This window comes from Gigantopelta aegis, chromosome 15, assembly GCF_016097555.1.
Source record: "Gigantopelta aegis isolate Gae_Host chromosome 15, Gae_host_genome, whole genome shotgun sequence".
Taxonomy (NCBI): domain Eukaryota; kingdom Metazoa; phylum Mollusca; class Gastropoda; order Neomphalida; family Peltospiridae; genus Gigantopelta; species Gigantopelta aegis.
In genome coordinates, this window is record NC_054713.1 from 39,305,562 (window position 1) to 39,318,424 (window position 12,863).

The 12,863-nt window shown below is 35.5% G+C and overlaps 1 protein-coding gene across 1 annotated transcript in view; it reads left to right on the forward strand.

Annotated features, from left to right (window-relative positions):
- Positions 1 to 12,863, forward strand: part of LOC121390676 (pleckstrin homology domain-containing family M member 2-like) — a 40,458-nt gene that overhangs the window by 1,164 nt on the left and 26,431 nt on the right. The window contains exons 2-6 of the mRNA XM_041522550.1: positions 3,037 to 3,146; positions 5,084 to 5,193; positions 9,729 to 9,853; positions 10,392 to 10,454; positions 11,147 to 11,287. Coding sequence (XP_041378484.1) covers positions 3,037 to 3,146; positions 5,084 to 5,193; positions 9,729 to 9,853; positions 10,392 to 10,454; positions 11,147 to 11,287 — 549 coding nt within the window. The remainder of the gene's footprint in view (positions 1 to 3,036; positions 3,147 to 5,083; positions 5,194 to 9,728; positions 9,854 to 10,391; positions 10,455 to 11,146; positions 11,288 to 12,863) is intronic.

Genomic DNA, 12,863 nt, shown 5'->3' on the forward strand with positions numbered 1-12,863 from the left:
AGTCTAAAAACACCTTTCCCACATTTTAAAAATAATAGTAAACTGTATAATTATTTTTTTGGTTATTTGTATTTAAACTCAAAAGGAAAACACGGACAAATGCAAACAAAACAAAAGTTTTACACCATGACAATCATTCCAGTTCATGATTGTCACATCGTTACAAAAAATAAAAGCGAAATAAGATCCATATGTGTGCACAATCTACCCGAGAGAGAAAAATCGATGTAGGCATCTTAGCCATGACTGCCAATTAGTTAACATGTATGCATCTGCAGTACTGTGCCACTCATAAAAACGATTCCAAAACTGATCATGAGATGGGTCATGTGTGATCGTTCATTTTCATAGTAATTTTTAACACTTGAGACAAAACCAAAAAGTACTAAAATAATCCTGGGACAATAGAGTAGCGTTTATGGGCTTCAGAGTGAGGTCATTGGCGGTCTATAAATAGCAGGGTCATCGATCCACATCTACTGTGCCGAATCACCGGACATGCAAATCGTTTTGGATATAAGGGGGTGCCTATATTTATGCACCATTTTAAAATGTTTATTTATAATAGACATAAAACAATTTGTAGTGTATTTCAGATTATGCACTGTTTCATTGGTGAGAGACACATTTTATTAAGTATTCCACAGTGTTCACATAGAAAATGGTCCTTGAATGCTTAGGTGCATTGCCAACGACACTGTGCGATGTTTGAAACGTATACTAAATTTGCAGATTAACATGTCAAAATGCCAAAATATGAGTCGTTCGGCAGCTTAGTGCCAGAAATAGATTTTGGTATTGACTCGCCTAGAAATTTGGAAATTAAACCGAAAGTATGTTTTTTTTTTCTATCTCCGCGGTTAAGTTTTTCTTCTGTAACTGAAACCGAACTGATTCCACGGTTAACTGCACATTAATTACAAGTAATTAATTTAACCACAAGTTATTTATTTCTGAGCTGACTGTTTTCTAAATTGCACCCAGAACTAGTTTGGTTTTTGGTTATTTCCCATAAAAAAAACCCAATTGCATGTCAAACTAGCCCGAGTATTCTGACAGTTAGCCCGAGTATTCTGACTGTAAGAGAGCTAGATGGACATTTGGACAGTTATGGCACTCTCATTACAGTCGGAGACCAAGCTATGTCATTTTTCGCACTTGCTGACTACCAAAGAGTAGTTAAAGATTACCAGTCTAATACCACAACAATCCTACCTGTATGTTTGAAGTCAAATACCTTTTCATCAATCATTGTCAAGTTTCTTGATTAAAAAAAAATCCACATATTAATCACTAATACATACACTACAAAAAGAAACCCAACAGCACCCACATTCAGCTAAGTGTTTGCAAACTTTAACAGCAGAATTCTAACGTCGCTAACCTGTATCATGACATAGCATCACATGATCGTCCACTCAGTGATTCAGTCTTCCAGGAGCCTCTCATACGACAAGTGCCTGACAATTACCATAAAAAGATTGTTTTGTTTAACGACACCACTAGAGCACATTGATTTATTAATTGTCGGCTACTGGTTTTAGATGTCACTAATTTGGGCACAACAGGGATTTGTCTTTTTAGTTTAGCAGGATTGTTGGTTTAGTTTCAGTACTGTCATTAACAGCTGCTGGAGAGTGGTCAATATTCAGAAATGCATTTCAAGTTATTTTAATGTAATTCAACTCAATATTTTTGTGGTTCTGAGGTGAAATATTTTGTGGTCAACATGTTTGTAGTTAATTTGGGTCTGGATATTTTGGGCATATATTATATATGTATTTTGTGCACAACATTTATCACCTCAACTTTGATGCAATCTAAAGCTCTGAACATACCGTGGAGTAATCATTAATTACGCACATCAATAGTTGCGCATGTCATGTTTTTTCTAAAGCTTGCAAGCACACATGGACCAATGATGTCACATTTTTTCTTAATAAGATGCTTCCGTTCAATAAATGTTGAGCAAAATTTAGTATTTTGTTGGAAAAGTTTTGGAAAAGCTATGGAAATTCATGTCTTCACATCTGTATAAACCATGCATTTATTAACAATTGAAGAAATAACACTTCCTGGTTGTTAACAGTACTATGTATGTATACATGTCCAAAAGGAACAACATTTTGTTAAGTAATTTACATCATTTCTTGTTTCGTCAATAAAAAGTTTATTTTTTCTTAATTTCATAATAAGAAGGGATCAGATTCGGGAGTTGCTGAACCTGTATCAATAATGGCATACACAACTTGATCATGTTGTAGGTAGTGCACCAAAAATAGGTTCTATTTAGAAACTACGTGCAGGAGACATACATTTTAACAGTAACATTTTGTAATATGCACTAATTAATATACAACAACGTTTTGATTAAATACATTCATATGTGCTGTTGAATTTCTTCTACTAGTGTGTGTAGTAATTAATATCTGAAATATTTGTTATCAGTGAACTAGAAAATTATCAGTGTATAGTAATTAATATGTGAAATATTTGTTCTCGTGTACTAGAAAATTATCAATGTAAAGCCTAAAGGTACATGTATGTATTTAATGTCAAACGTACAGATAGGATTATTGTTGTACATATTAGATCAAACCCTCCACTCACCCAATGCTGTCTATTTTCCAGCAGGCCATGTTTTTTCTTAGCAGGCCATATTTCTTTTGACCTGCTGTTTATGAAAAAATAACAGCAGGCCAAATTGTACTTCCTATTTCGAGCCCTCAGCAATAGAAATAAGCAGAAATTTTCATTAGTACACCGGACAAGTACATGTAGAAATTTACTTGTCTGTCCAATTAAGTGATTTGTTTTATTCAAGTGCAAGAACAACGTTTTTGATTGCTCAAAATGAAACTGCTTTGAACATTTTTACTGGTCCACAGGACAGCCATTGAAGTACATTTTGCTTGTCCGAGCAGATTTCCACTTGTCGGGACAAACGGACAAACTTGTGCTAATTTTGAATATTGGCCCTGCCATACTTTAAAATGTGTTACGTTAAATAAATATTCTGTTTCTTTTTCTTTTCAGATCCATGAGTTGCAGTATTATCATGGGTCAGAGAGCAGCGTCGTGTTGACCAGTTCGGACAGACCGTGTCGCAAACTGTGTGAAAATCTCGATCACGCTCTTCTTCATGGGTAATTCAGATTTTATTAGTCCCCCACCGGTCTCTGTCTGTCTGTCCCACATACACAGCAGTTTTCCTCACTTTTGTTTTCTGCAATGTATTGAGCTGACATTTTGTATCCTTCTGTTAGAGCTGGGTGGTATTGAAATGTCAAGTTCAGTATCAGTGATTTACCTCGGTATTGGTATGGTATTCTGTCTGTACTACATACACAGTACAGATTTCCTGACTTTTTTTTCCCCCCGCAATGCTTCAATATATTTGAGCCGAAATTTTGTGTATAGCTTTATCATGTACTGTTGCAGATCAAGTTTGACTTTCATGGCGATTTACGATACCCATTTTTCACCGAGTTATGGCCTTTGAACATAGGAGAAATTAACATGTTTTCCGGCCTTTTTTTTCGCAGTGACTCAATATAGTGAGCTGAAATATTGTGTTTAAATGTAGCTTTATCATATACTATTACAAATCAAGTACGACTTTCATGGAAATTTACTAATTTTTGACAGAGTTATGGCCCTTGAACATAAGAGAAATTAAATTTGTTTTCTGGACTTTTTTCACAGTGCCTCAAAAAAGCAAGTAAAATACTCGCCATGGCGACTAAATAAAATCACATTTGCCATTTGGCGACTGTCCAATAATTTTACTTTAATCTGTAAACAAAACTGGACATCGGAAAACACAGTGGACCAGTAGCAATTTATCTTCATAAAACTTGTTTTCTATCGATTGTTTGAAAAATAAAAGTTTGAGACAAGTTATATCTGATTATGAATAACGATTTTCCAGTATTCAAGAGTAAACACGTTAAGGGAGGTAATAGTTAATACTTCATTATAATGTTATCTCCCTTAACTTGAATTTCAAGCGTTTGGAAATAATTCGGCCCCAGTTCAGTTTTGGACCAAGTCGATCCTGTTCTATTTAGAGCCTGGTTTTATTTATGTATTAAAATGAGATTGTTGAGTCACTGTGTGTCTTTACTTGTCTGTTTGAAGCTCAAAAATTAATTATTTTAGATGTTCGATAACGGGTCCCTCCACGATAATGACTTCTCCAGTCGTGAATGTTGTTTTAATTTTGCCAGAAGTCATGTTAACCAGTGGAGGATGAAAACATGTTTCTATTTTCATGACTCGACTTTAAACGGCTTTAAAGGCACAACTATTTATTTACAAAACAGTATTTATGGATTTACAAGGCAGTATGTGACGAAAATAAATATTATTTAAACCAAAAGTAAGGTAGCCGATTGGTAACTACTACTAACACGTTGAAGCCTGGTAGATATTATCACAGTGCTTTTATTTAACTTTTAATGAGTGCGTGCGTAATACTTTAACATGCTCATATACCACAAAGGTTTCGAGTATGTCTGCCCCAGGGTTCGGTCTCTGTACTGCAATTTAAATGCATATCTTAGCAGTGCCATTAAAATATACCAATACTGATATCGAACGGTATTTTCGCTATACTCTGCTTTAAATGCATACCTGAATTAAGGCTCACCCGCTAATTTCATCTAAATAAAATTAAATTCCATACACAAGGCTCTCTTTATACCCAACCTATTTTGTGTTCGTCAGATATATTGTTAGTGCTTTAATAAAGGGCAGGAAACATTTTTTAATACTGACATTTCAGTAATTTGAAATTTGCTCGGTACTGTAAATTAGAATAATATATAGCAGCACCTTTAATAATAGGGCTGTACCCTCGAGGGGGGGGGGGGGGGGGGCAGTTGCCCTCTGAGAATCTCCTCTTTTTTTTTTTACTCCAGAAAATAGCATACACATATCAGGGTTTAATTTGTATAGTAATGCCCCCCCCACACACACACACACACACACACATGATTTTGATCAGGGTATGGCCCTGGTATTGATGTATATATGTATTCTGGTTACATTTAATGATCTTTTCACTTGGTTATTTATTCAGCTTGCACAATGTTACGTACGGTTACTGGCGGATGGTGGCAGAATTTACGAGGAAAGATATTGTGAAAGACATTAAGAAGTTTGACAATGTTACCACTGATTTGGGAAGAGGTGAGAATTGCTGAGCTGGTTTCATTATTCATTTGTTTAACATATAAAAAAATCTAATATTTGACGGGCCTCTTAAAATTGTGAGAACGATAGTCTGGTTTTTAATGATCTATTTTTCGTTCATGCACTGTATTTAGGACATCATAATGGGGTACGCAGATTCGAAATGGGTTACCTGAATTTTCAATTTTCATTTTAACTTATTTTCATGCTTATATCCAATTAAGGTTTAGGCATGCTGTCCTGGGCAAACACCTCAGCTATCTGGGCTGTCTGTCCAGGACTGTGGTTTAGTTATTAGTTGGTTAGTGGTTAGTGAAAGAGAAGAGGTTGTAGTGGCCTTACACCTACCCATTGAGCCCCTAAGAACTCTCTCTGGGTTGAAGCCGGTACTGGGCTGTGAACCCTGTACCTACCAGCCTGTAGTCTGGTGGCTTAACCACTTCGCTACCAAGGCTGGTCTTCAATTTTCATTTCAGAGGTGGCTGTTGTGAGTAATCTCCCTTGTGTTATTTTTTGTCTTGCCGTATAAAGTTGAGATTTAGGTATTAACCTTTTAGATGGTGACAGCGAAGTATCGGTTTCTTTAACACTATATAAGTGAAAAAAAAATTTATACGTGTAGCTGCAGCATTTTATAGTAGGTGAGATATTTAATTCAGTGGAATTCTTGTTTTTAATATTTCATTTTGAGCTTTTTGTGATGATTAATCTCCTTTGTGTTTTTTGTTTTCTTTTTAATCTATGATTTCATCTCAAGCATGGCTGTAGCATTGAGTGTGTTGTCATGAGTTACTTCCCATTTGTTATCTTTTTTTTATCTAATATTTTCAGTCAAAGATGGCTGTCCATAACACTGAGTGTTGTCACGAGTTGCCTCCCTTGTGTTATCTTTTTTATTGTATATTTTCAGTCAAATATGGCTGTCCATAGCACTGAGTGTTGTCATGAGTTACCTTGCATGTGTTATCATTTTTATTGTATGGCTGTCCATAGCACTGAGTTACCTCCCACGTGTTATCATTTTTTTTTTTTAATATTTGAGGTTGAGCCTGGCTGCTCATAGTGTGCTCATAGTATATATTAAGTATTCTGTCTAGAGCAACCTTCATTGTTTCAATTTTTTTAAATCTATTGTTGACCTCAAGCATGGCTGTTGGTACCACATAATATGTTGATGTGATGTGTTATTTAAAACAAAATTATAATACAGTGAAACCCCTCTAAACCAGTCACCCAATGTACCAAGTAAAACATCTGGTTTTAAGGGGTATCCAGTGTAAAGAGGTGGTTTCATCCCATCCCTAGCCATGCAAGACAGACCCATTCCATGATGTCAGCCATGCAGAATAAATCTGTCTTGTATGGGCTATGATGTCATTGAATTTAACGTGGGGAGTATTACAGCATTGGTAATATATGACGTCATATGAATGCAAGTTGGTTAGTTTTAGATTGATATTTTGTTATTAAAACCTTCATTATAAAAGTTATCTTGTTAATTTGTAGTGTTAAATTACATTACATTTAACACCTGAAACAGATGTGGCAAATATGACAGTGTAGTTTATTTATGATAAAACGGTAAAATAAAGAAGTTACCTTTTCAACCATCTTTATTTGGGATAGAAAAAGTACTTTTTCCGTCCCTCATGACCACTTATGATGGGAGTATTATTCTGCACTAATATTTAAAAAAGGGTGCATGATAAATGTCCAGTTTTGAGGGAATTATGGTTTACTGAGGGTTTCCGTTTAAAGGGGTTTAAAGTGAATATTTTGTCATGAATAGTCAGTCCCCTTGTTATTTTTACCTCATATTTCAGGTCGAGTGGCTGTTTATAGAACTGAGTGTGTTGTCAAGAGTAGTCTCCCTTGAATTATCTGTATCTTATATTTCATGTTGAGCTTTGTTGCTCTTAGCACTGTGTTGTCATAAGTTATCTCCCTTTTGTTACCTTTTTGTGTCTTTAATATTTTGTCATGAGTAGTTTCCCTTTTTGTTATCTTTACCTCATATTTCAGGTGGATTGTGCCTGTACGTAACACTGAGCAGTTTCCCTTGAATTATCTCTATCTGATATTTCATGTCAAGCATGGTTATAGCATTATGTTGTCATAAGTTATCTTCCGACACCATATAACTGTAAATAAAATGTTGATTGCGTCGTTAAATAAACCATTTCCTTCCTTCATAAGTTATCTCCCTTTTGTTACCTTTTTGTATGAAATATTTCAGTTCGAGCATGGCTGTCTATTACACTGTGTTGTCATAAGTCACCTCCCTTGTTTTATATCTATGTGTATTTAACATTTGAGGTCAAGCAAGGTTTTTCATAGCACTGTGTTGTCTTAAGTTATCTCCCTTGTTTTATCTTTCTGTGTATCTAATATTTGAGGTTGTGCGAGGTGGTTCATAGGACTTGTCATAAGTTATCTACCTTGTGTTATCTTTCTGTGTCTGATATTTGAGGCCTAGCATGGCTGTTTATCACCAGAGTTCGACAAATCCGCTAGCCCGACGCCCGTGGCTAGTGGTTTTTAAGTTCGGGCTAGTGAGAAACGCAAAACCACTAGCCCCTGCGGGCTAGTGGTTTCCCCCCTCATCTCGTCATCGCTCGATCGTGGGTTTTTTGTTTTCTTTCTTTCTTTTTCTCTCGGCTGAAATTTCGTTTAATAAATTTGATTGTGACGTTTGTCATCGAATAATATCAACAACGCAATGAGTATATAATAATAATCCACTTGAGCTAGGTCTGCAAACTGCAGTAACATGCTATCTCTACATCGTCACAGTTACAGCATGCATTGTTTACCTTTCAAGTTTCTGGCACAGGAAATAAAGTCTAATGACATGCGTGTTTTGATTGGTTAGACACGTCACGTGGTCGTTAATCTCGCACATGTTTTAGGCTAAGAACTTGGAAATCATCAATCGCGACGACAGGTTAATCTCAATCAAGTAAACCCCAGCCATGCTTTGAATTTCAGTGTTTGTTTTATTTACCTATTGTTTTTTAATTTAACACTTCGCTAACATGTGGTTATCGGCAATCAGGAAAACAATTTACTTTAATGGTAACCGCATATGCAATGACTCGGCTTGGCCTATTACGTGTAGCGGTTTGGATAAAACGTCATAGCTGCCGATACAAGATAATACCTTTTTTGTTCATCAATTAACAACGGATTAGATGTCGCCGTTATATTCTTTTGATATCGGTCTGACACGGGATAATGCCCTGTATTTGGCATCACCGTTCCTGGCGACACTGTCGTACCCTCATTTAAATTTAATTATTTTGATAGTGTTTTTAGATACCAACCAAGAGTTTGCTCAATTAATTTTCCCGGGGGGTGGGGCAAAAATAAAAACGGGACAATGACGATGGATCACACTTGACAAAAGACAAAACGTACGACACGACAAAAAACTGAAAGTTACAACATGATTTAAGTGTTTGTTTTATTTTACTGTTATACTCGTAAATGTGTAATGTTACAAAAATTATATAAAAATCCAGTTATAATTGATCAGGAATTTGGGCTAGTGCTTTATCTTGGTGGGCTAGTGGTTTTCACAAACCCACTAGCCCTGTGGCTAGTGACTTTTCAAAATATTTGTCATACTCTGTTATCACACTGTGTTGTCATAAGTTATCTCACATGTTTTATCTTTCTATATCTAATGTTTCAGGTTGAACGTGGCTGTTTATCGCACTGTTTTGTCATAAGTTATCTCCCTTGTATCTTTCTATATCAAATGTTTCAGGTCGAGCGTGGCTGTTCATCGCACTGTGTTGTCATAAGTTATCTCCCTTGTTTTATCTTTCTGTATCTAATGATTCAGGTCGAGCGTGGCTGTTCATTGCACTGTTGTCATAAATTATCTCCCTTGTTTTATCATTCTGTATCTAATGTTTCAGGTTGAGCGTGGCTGTTCATCGCACTGTTGTCATAAGTTATCTCCCTTGTTTTATCTTTCTGTATCTAATGTTTTAGGTCGAGCGTGGATGTTCATCGCACTGTTGTCATAAGTTATCTCCCTTGTTTTATCTTTCTGTATCTAATGTTTCAGTTTGAGTGGCTGTTTATTGCACTGTGTTGTCATAAGTTATCTCCCTTGTTTTATTTTTTGTATCTAATGTTTCAGGTCGATCTTGGCTGTTAATTGCACTGTTATCATAAGTTATCTCCCTTGTGTTATATTTCTGTATCTAATATTTGAGATCAAGCATGGCTGTTTATTGCACTGTGTTGTCATAAGTTATCTCCCTTGTTTTAATCTTCTGTATCTATTTGAAGTCTAGCGTGGCTGTTCATCGCACTGTGTTATATGTTATCTCCCTTGTTTTATCTTTCTGTATCTAATGTTTCAGGTCGAGCTTGGCTGTTCATCGCACTGTGTTGTCATAAGTTATCTCCCTTGTTTTATCTTTCTGTATCTAATGTTTCAGGTCGAGCTTGGCTGTTCATCGCACTGTGTTGTCATAAGTTATCTCCCTTGTTTTATCTTTCTATATCACATGTTTCAGGTCGAGCGTGGCTGTTCATCGCACTGAACGAGAACCTGCTGGAGAGTTACCTGCGCTGTATAATGGACAGCACAAAAAGTGTCAAGAAGTACTATCTCAAAGAGGCACTGGTTCTTGATCAGCAGGTGTGTAAACAAGGCTCATTTGTTCTGTCAAATTGTACCAGAATCCATTTGGATTCCCGCAGCTTTGATTTAAAGCTTATTTACATAACGTAGATAATCAGTTGATTCATACACTTACTTTTGTTTGATGCCAGTCATGGGGCACTGATTGGAAACGGAATTCAGCAATGTTGATATCACAGCTGAAGTAAAATTAATTTGCCGATACAACTACACTGAAAAGATGCTAGTATCTACAGTTATTTCGAAAACCAGTGCTGATGCAAAGTGCATATCAAGCAAGCTAATTAAATTGCATTTAGTTTTGCTGAGAAATTTGTTTCTGTATTGCAAGGTACAAGATGATAGTATAATAAAAAAGAAAGAAAAGAAATCGGCCCTCTTTAAAAAAAACTTAACATACATTCCCTGTGGGTTTGGTGGGGCAACCATATTTTTTTTTTATCATGGTTCCATAACTTATTGGTATTATAGTATTGTAATTGTTTATGAATTGCTTTGTAATTTATATTAAACTATAATGTTTTGTTGGTTTTAGAGAATGAACGTCCTCATGACCTTGACGGCTGGTCTTGATTTTGCCTGTTTTCAGTTAGATTATGTAAGTACATACATGTGTATGTATATATAGAGATTATTATACAAGCTTGTGTGTCGTACTGATTTTATGAAACAAGTGTCAGGATTTTTCTCTTGCCTGAGCGAGAGCGAGGGTAATACATAAAAATCCTGCCATGAGTTTCATAAAATTAGTACGACACACTCGAGTGTAATAATTTCTTTATTATCCATATTATTATTGTTATTTGTTTATGAATAACAAGGACCGTTTCAAAATGTTTCAACCACAACTAGAAGGAGACGATGAAATAATTTCATATTTCACATACAAAGTGTGAACTAGGACTGGAGAAAACAACAACATGTTATGACGTCACTTTCCAAAATTACGCCATCACACTTTTTATTACAAGTATGCTTCGTATGATTATTATTAACTTGGTTATGTTGAATAATGGATAATAAATATATATAAAGTATACTATTAGGCAATTAGAAATTGACATGATATAGTTTTAGATTGTTAATTTAATGAAATAGATGTCCGTTCTTGTAAATTTATTGAACCCACGCTATCTCTCTTTCTTTCTCTCTCTGACTCGACTCTCTCCCATCTCTCTACTGTTCCCTTTCTCCCTTAACTCCATCTATATCCTTAATTCCTCACTCTGTTAATCTCTCTTTTTAAAGTATGCTTGGAATTAGTTTAAAACATCTCTTTCCTTTGATCAGAATGTCCCGTATCTGGACTTGAGTACGTACCAGTCAAAGGGCTGGACGGCTGAATCTCGACAGGAAGAAGAGAATGACAGGGGATCGTTCCACAGCTTGTCGTCATCCGTGGGATCACGTAGGAGTTACAGTATGATTGAGGTAAATCATCATTCAGCTCTGGGGCGGGACGTAGCCCAGTGGTTAAGCGCTCGCTTGATGCGCAGTCGGTTTGGGATCGATTCCCGTCGGTTGGTCCATTGGGCTATTTCTCGTCCAGCCAGTGCACCATGACTGGTTTATGAAAGGCCATGGTATGTGCTATCCTGTCTGTAGGATGGTGCATGTAAAAAAATCCCTTGCTGCATTAGAAAAATGTAGCGGGTTTCCTCTGACTATATGAGTCAGAATTACCAAATGTTTGACATCCAACAACCGATCAATGTGCTCTAGTGGTGTTGTTAAACAAAACAAACTTTTCATTCAGCTCTGGGTGAGGAGAACATTGTGAAAAATTGTCTATTAAACTTAAAATGTTGCAGAAAAACACAGTTATTTTCCAACAAAATATCAATTATTACATGAAATTACATAATATATTCAGTACCAGGAGGTAAAGAATATTTTCAGAGCCATTTGTCAGGAGGAAACCATTATATATTTATGTAGTCTCTCCCAGTATGATTGAGGTAAATAACGTATTCAGTAACAATGTGATTGAGGTATGTGTAAATAACGTATTCAGTAACAATGTGATTGAGGTATATGTAAATAACGTATTCAGTAACAATGTGATTGAGGTACATGTAAATAACGTATTCAGTTGCAATGTGATTGAGGTACTTGTAAATAACGTATTCAGTAACAATGTGATTGAGGTAAATAACGTATTCAGTAACAGTGTGATTGAGGTATGTGTAAATAACGTATTCAGTAACAATGTGATTGAGGTACATGTAAATAACGTATTCAGTTGCAATGTGATTGAGGTAAATAACGTATTCAGTAACAATGTGATTGAGGTAAAAGTAACGTATTCAGTAACAATGTGATTGAGGTAAATAACGTATTCAGTAACAATGTGATTGAGGTACATGTAAATAACGTATTCAGTAACAATGTGATTGAGGTACTTGTAAATAACGTATTCAGTAACAATGTGATTGAGGTACTTGTAAATAACTTATTCAGTAACAATGTGATTGAGGTAAATAACGTATTCAGTAACAATGTGATTGAGGTAAATAACGTATTCAGTAACAATGTGATTGAGGTACATGTAAATAACGTATTCAGTAACAATGTGATTGAGGTACTTGTAAATAACGTATTCAGTAACAATGTGATTGAGGTACTTGTAAATAACGTATTCAGTTGCAATGTGATTGAGGTACATGTAAATAACGTATTCAGTAACAATGTGATTGAGGTACTTGTAAATAACGTATTCAGTAACAATGTGATTGAGGTACTTGTAAATAACATATTCAGTTGCAATGTGATTGAGGTACATGTAAATAACGTATTCAGTAACAATGTGATTGAGGTATATGTAAATAACGTATTCAGTAACAGTGTGATTGAGGTACATGTAAATAACGTATTCAGTAACAATGTGATTGGGGTACTTGTAAATAACGTATTCAGTAACAGTGTGATTGAGGTACATGTAAATAACGTATTCAGTAACAGTGTGATTGAGGTACATGTAAATAACGTATTCAGTAACAATGTGATT